At 45.8% G+C, this 6,657-nt stretch overlaps 1 protein-coding gene across 1 annotated transcript; it reads left to right on the top strand.

Moving 5' to 3' along the window:
• The first annotated feature begins 620 nt into the window (after positions 1-620).
• Positions 621-6,427, top strand: LOC146598494 (uncharacterized). The gene is made up of 3 exons (XM_085300206.1): positions 621-826; positions 3,203-3,233; positions 4,479-6,427. Exons 1-3 carry the CDS (start codon positions 677-679, stop codon positions 4,838-4,840), a joined length of 543 nt encoding a protein of 180 aa, XP_085156332.1. The 5' UTR covers positions 621-676; the 3' UTR covers positions 4,841-6,427.
• The last annotated feature ends 230 nt before the right edge of the window (positions 6,428-6,657 follow it).

Here is a 6,657-nt window from a genome sequence, read left to right as displayed (position 1 = left end):
TTGCACGCGCAAGTTTCCACTTGCCCCGAAGCTGCGTTTGTAGCTCCCACAGCARCACTAGCTTGCAGTCATATTTTCACATGTGTCTGATTGGGAATCTCGAGTAGTTTCACTTTGACTGCATGAATCATGTCCTCAGGGAACTGCAAAAATGCTCTTCCGTCATCAAGGCTCAGATCTCCCATGWCAAAATGAGAAACAGATTTAATCCGGTGCCAATCCCTCGACCATGAAAAACACATTGCCTCTGGGCACATAAGCAGATCACATGCAGCAATCAGAAACATCTAYGCCGGTACCTGGTCCTTTTGCTTCGTGTTTAAGAGAGAGTTTGTGAAATTACCTCCTTGCATGAGAAAGTCTGGAGTGCTTATCTAAGCTCTCGTAGTGTGCCTGCTGCCTGAGTTTCATTTTGGTCTTTCTGGGCTGGAAGCCAAAAGAAAGTTCTCTGTCTCGGCATCATGAGGAAACGCTACCTCACTGCCTTTCAGCCCCAGCTAGTGATGAAACACCCCGTGGCTCCTCCTCTTGGCTTTATTAGCGCGGGGACACCTCCAGCATATAATCGTCTCGATGCTCCGTCTCGATAATCAAGAGCTCAGGAATTCTGGCAGTGCCTTTTTTCACCTTCTGGCTGTTTGCTTCCTCACCTTTGGCTGTCTCAAGGATAAGCATCATGGAAGCACCAAGCTTGCTAGAAAATGGAAATATTCCACAGAAAAGGAAATTCTCCTGCAGTCAAGTGGCTTCTTATGCACCAGCATTTCTCTTAACTGTGATTTCTGTCCTGGTTCCTATAGTCTTCTGTGTGCTCCATCATAAGCAGGTAAGGACAAAGCAAAATTCCTAAGTCTAAAGAATAGGGAACACATTAATCCTAATGATCAATACTGCTGTGTTTATACCATGAGCTAACTGCAACATAGTCATTCTTTATCTTTTGCGACAGCCAGTGCTTTACTTTCCAAGGTTTCAGCTGATGGCATTTCCACCAGTCCCTTGGGGAAATGTCTTCAGTACTTTGGTTTCACTTCCATAAGGCAAGAAAACAGTTTTTATTCCATTCTCTTTTGCTCCTCTCCTGTACCAATGACATTAGCTCTCCCAATGCAGTATGTATGAGTGATGCTCCAGGACAGGCAGGGCTTAGGAGTCCGTCAATTCAGCAGGCATTAAGCCTTCTCACTCTTGATTTTACCAAGTGTTAACATAGTGTAGTCCAAATAGCCGTCGCTGAGTCAAGTTGTCTTCTGCATTTCATTAGCTGAGTTCAATTTCTTCCCCACTTTCTATATCTGTATGTACACTAGCAGCCAGAAATAGAGGCATGAGACAAGAGATTGGCTCACTGAGGTCCAGGGTTTTACTTTCTGGTTTCCAGACTGTAAATCAGTCTCCAGGAGGATCCAAGTGCTAATTTGGGATGTTGGTTTACATACCCCACTGTGATGTAGCTCCTTGCAATTCCTGTTTAAGGGAGGAAGGGGACATGGAAAAAGATCCTCTTGGTTAAGAGACAGGATGGCTTGCTCTCATGCGCTGGTAGATCTTTGCGGCATGATGGTATCACAAACACCTTTGAGGACTGATCGTGTAAGACACTACTTGTTTTTTATAAAATATGAAGACTGCTAAATTCCCACCAGAGGGGAGTGTGATCTGCCCCTTGCAGCACTATCACATAGCAAGCAGTTAATTTTTTTTTAATTGCTTTGCTACTTTTAGCCCCCCTCCCACACTCTTTCCCATCTATRCTGGAGCTATGAAGCAGAAGCTCTGCAACCTGTGACCACAGCTGCAATTCTCCGATGGCAGATCACATGGTGATGAGCACAAAAATGCACACAGCACTTCACACACATTCCACTCCTCCCCCTCTTTAATTTTTTTTTTCCATATTGCAGAAAAACATTTTTTTCGGTAAGTAAAAGAACTGCCGTTAGTCTCTTAGGTTCACATTAATTACAGAAGGTCAGGCCAGGCAATGAAAAACATTCCCTGCTAAGAACTGCCAACATCCCCAGCACGCAGGACAGCAGCTTCCTAAGGAGGAGACAAGGCACAGTTTCATAGTGATCCAGACAGTTCAGAGCTTGCCTCCCACTGGATGTGAGAAAGAATTGGGTTCCTACGCCTGCAATCTGATCCCAGATCTGCTTTTTCGAGGCTCTGTCCAGTCAGTGAACATAGCTCCAAACTCAGTGTGCCAGAGAAGCGTGACTTCCAGAAAGAAACACTGAGCTATGGCTCACAGGAATATACCGAAGTCTATTGCCACTGACAATTTATCACCTGGGCTTCTGTGAAGCCTCCTCCTTCCCTGGGCTGAAAGGGTTCTTGGAAGCAGCGCTCGGCAGAGGACCATAAAGTGCTACAACCAGTACTCTGAGCATCCAAAGGGCTAAGCATGCTTTAGCGGTTAAAGAGAAGTGGGCTAAAAAGTCTGAAGCTATCATCTCAAGTCTGCCGACAATATCAGGTGCAACCTTGCAAAAATCTCTTGAGCCCTCCATGCGTCCTTCTCCCTCCCTGTGCAGTGGGTGCAGAGGCCCAGAGTGACCTCAAAAAACGCAGCAGCTGTATCCACACACGTTAGCTGCTCTCCACGTGGAAAGTGTCACAGAGGAGCAATGCATTCAAACATTGCCATGAGTGCTGGCCCAGGCTGCCCTGGCACATGCTGACCTGGTGGCTAACTGCTGTTGAACCATGATGCACAGCAGGAAAGGTTCATGGTTTTAATGCGAGTGCATTAGTACGACACTTGAAAGCTCCTGGTGTGAAGGCACTGGCTTTAAGCTAAGCCCATCTCCAGAGACACCCCACTGTGGCACTCTGTGAGAGGTGAATCCAGGGATGGAAGCAAAATCCTGCCTCATAGCATTGATACGTAGGAGGCCCTCCTCTAGGCAATGCCGATAGTTGGCTTTTTATTTTGTGGAAATATCACCAAAGCAGATATTAAGAATGCTGATAAATTTTAAGCATTTAAAACTTTGCTGGACCACAACTGTTTCTTCATAACAAATCATCACTCATATTTGAAAGCAGCAATTGTTTGTAATTATGGATAAAAGGTTTATTTCCCTTTCTGGGAGAATGCTCTTTGTGTGCCTGCAATAACAAATCTCCTCTGCTGAGCTCCCTGTTCGACTAAGAAGTCACAGTAAAAAGAATGACCAAGCTCTGCTTCTTCCCACAGGCACCAGGGACATGCTGGGCCCATGGGTCTTGTAAGTATTGAGATACTAGAACCGCTTTATGATTTTGTTAAACTCACACTGTGATACAGATAGCTGTAACACAGCAGTGTAATTCTCATATTTGGCAACACCTTGTCCATAGACAGGCAGAAATTCGGAATACAGAAATTTGCAGCCCATATAGTACTGTGGCTACRACAAAGATATTTCCTCAGCTCTGGACCTAAGGCTGTCAAACTAGCGACCTTAAAATCAGCCAAGTGCACCTCTCTGTAAAGGCTCAGTATGATCAGCATTGCAAGGGATGAGATTTATTGCATCTTGGTGATGGTGGATCAAATTCTTTCAGAAAATGGGCRTCCCTTCTCCCAAGTGTTAGTTCTGCAAGCTTAGCGTAAAGCAGTCCTAAGGTAACATCCAAAGTGCCAGCTTAGATGCTCAGAGAGGTTTAATTAAATCAATGCAATACTTCCGCCTGCATAAAGCTTCAGGTAGTGACTGTTGACTGTGCAAGACAGGATGGGAGCCCCTTCTCCCCCCTCGACAGACACAGTTGTGTTTGATAACTCAAGATGCTGGCCAGCACTGTGCTATGAGCCTGGTATCCTCACACGGTATTTAATCCACTCCACAGGCAAGGCCCCACTGCATTAGGTCCTGCAGAAATGCCCACCCTCAAGGTATGCACAGTCCAACACTGCCGTGTATTGTTGGGTCCTTCTTCGTACGCACAGCGAGGGCCGTAACAACCCCKCTAGCTTTAATACCGACAGCATGTGTTCACTCTGTACAGCGAGGGGAAAACCTGAGGATATCCCACAGGCTCAGCTCTCATGAAGGACTACAGCCACAGGCCACAGTAGCCAACAAGCAGAGGGTTATTGTAACCACCTTCATCATCCTCAGATCCAGCTCATGAATTATTTCCTACTAGAGCTCAGCTCAGACTTGATCCTGAGCCATGAAAGTTCCCTTTCCCCAGGGTGCTGTTGGCACCTAACCTGGCCATGCAGTRAGCCCCTCTAAGCGACCCCTGCCACTGGGGGTCCTTCAAAGCCTTTACTGGTACTTGAGGATTCAGACCCCTTCCTAGCACTTCTGAAGTTCAAGAAAATCCCAAAGAGTAATAATAACAAAAAGGTAACAGAAAATATCAGGAAGGTAGTTGAGATAGAGATGTGCAATGGAAAACAGTAAAAAAGCATACTTACATAGAGAATAAAGTTGTCCTTAAATAGAGTTAATCGCCATACCCTTTTTGTCTGTTTTCCTCAGTCTCCTCACCATCTAACCTTAGAGATAACATGACCTGGGATTGGAACTTAACACACTGCGATGGATTTGTGAAGGACGATCCTAGTCACCTGATAATCATGGCGAGCGGCAACTACTTCATCTATGCTCAGGTCAACCGCAAAAAAGATATGAACGAGTCTTTCACACTGATACTGTACAAAGAGCCAAACATGCTTCTCAACAAGGTTGTGGGACCAAACATAGGAGATAACAAGGCTACAATAAATTTTGGGAGACCTTTCTTCCTGCACAACGGAGATAAGCTGTATTGTCAGACTAATTTTAATCTTGACTCTATTCTGGCAGAGGGTCAGACTTACTGGGGCCTGTATAAAATATAGCAGRATTCTGCTCTGAGTTAACTCCTCCCTTACTCCCTCCAGGAAACCTTAGGGAACTTATCATTATGGCTGAAGAGTTTGTGATTTCTCTTTGTATGCAATTCAAGTTGACGGAGTAAATATCATAGTTGGGCTGGTATCCTGCAATGACAGGCTAAGATGCAGAACCAAGTGAGTAACTTTGGTAATAATGGGTATCAACGGACTGTTGTGAGGTATGAGAGAAAGATGCTTCTGGAAGGAAAAGACCTTAAAACTTTACAGGGGATGACCCTAAGACCCTAGAAAAACGAGTTGTTATATTCAATCCATCCTGAGCTGGGGAGGAGTTCTGCTGTGTAGCTGGTTGCATTTCAAAGCTGGGTGCRTATCAGTACCTTGAGGTCCCTTCTAATGAAAGGTGCTATGTAAAGCTAAGGTATTCTATATCATTCCTGCACAGCCTGCCCATGAAGCAATGTCTCTAACGCAGAGAGACAAAACAGTTCAGAGACGGTCTGTGACAGAAGGAAAGCTTCTCACCTCCATCTACAGCTTTGCCCTCTCAATGCCATCAGCAAGGGAAATTCCACATCAGAGTTTCCTCAAAAAACCTTCATGTTTCTGGGTAGTTCAGAGCACAAGGACCCTTTTGTTCAAGCACAAGCAGCGATGCTCCTCTATGAATTCACGTCAGTTCACCCTCTGGGTCCAGACACACACAACACACTGAGCTCACCGTTCTAGTCAATGCAGTTGCTGGCAAGTGGCTGCCATACAGAGGGCATCAGTGCTGGCTGAGCAGCCTAGAAATGCAATGGAGGTGGCAGGTGCAATATGCAAGCAGATATTACAGAAAAGAAACAACAATAGACAGACATGTATGGGAAGAGCAGGCACAGAACAGAGAGCAGAGCATGGAGGGTCTGAGTGCTGTTACTGGCTATTTTTTCCACTTCTCTGTGCAGCTGGGGTTGCAATCTGTGCAGGGCAGAGCAGGCACAGTCCTCCTACTACAAGCACTGCTTTAGCATCCAGGACAAAACACAAGCCAGGCTGCTATCACAGCAAAGAGGTGGGAAACATGAGCTAAGAGTGGAGCAGCACACCCTTTGCCTGCTTGGAGGAACTGGTGGGTGTTGAGACACTGCTTGGTTTGAGGCCTTGGCCACGTGCTGTGCTCCCTGGGATGGGCGTCAAATCACCCGCACATCACACGAAAGTTTCAAGGCTTCAACAAAGGCAGAGTGCTCTCAGGAAACCAGTCTGCTGTGGCTCCACGATGGCCCAGCTGCCCCATGGCGTGATGTCTGCACCTCGCTGGGCAGGCCTTCCCAGCGGCTATGTGCTTGCTTTCCTACCATCTGGACCTTCAAGGGTGAAAACTGCTCTACCATTCCTCAGAACATGTCTTAGCCTTGTGGTTTTGCAGGGGAAAGCAAAGCAACTGAGAAGCTGGCTAGAAATAAACAGTGGTTTGGGGTGGGTTGGGGCAGTTAGGGGTGCTGGTGGCTCTAACAATTTTGTATGCTATGCATTGCCACTCTAAAGAACTAAGAGCCAACTTTTTAGAGATGTCTGCAGTCTTGTGTTTTGTTTCACACAATCCTTAACGATGAAAGAAAYGTCTTTTTACTTTTCTTTTTAATTTCCTTTATTTTAAAATAAAAACCTTACAAATCACAAATGTATCTTCCTTCTTTGACATGATCAGGGAAGATAACTGACAGATACTTCTCTCTACCATTCCTCTGCTTTCACTGAGCTGCCTAAGTTAGATCWGAAGATCCCGAGAGGATGGCAGTGTCAGTATGGTGTAAGATCAGTTTGAGCTACAC

This window comes from Rhea americana, unplaced genomic scaffold, assembly GCF_003343005.1.
Source record: "Rhea americana isolate MKP2758 unplaced genomic scaffold, rheAme1 scaffold_162, whole genome shotgun sequence".
Classification (NCBI taxonomy): domain Eukaryota; kingdom Metazoa; phylum Chordata; class Aves; order Rheiformes; family Rheidae; genus Rhea; species Rhea americana.
Note: the sequence above shows the minus strand (reverse complement) of the source record. Positions and strands in the feature narration are given on the sequence as shown.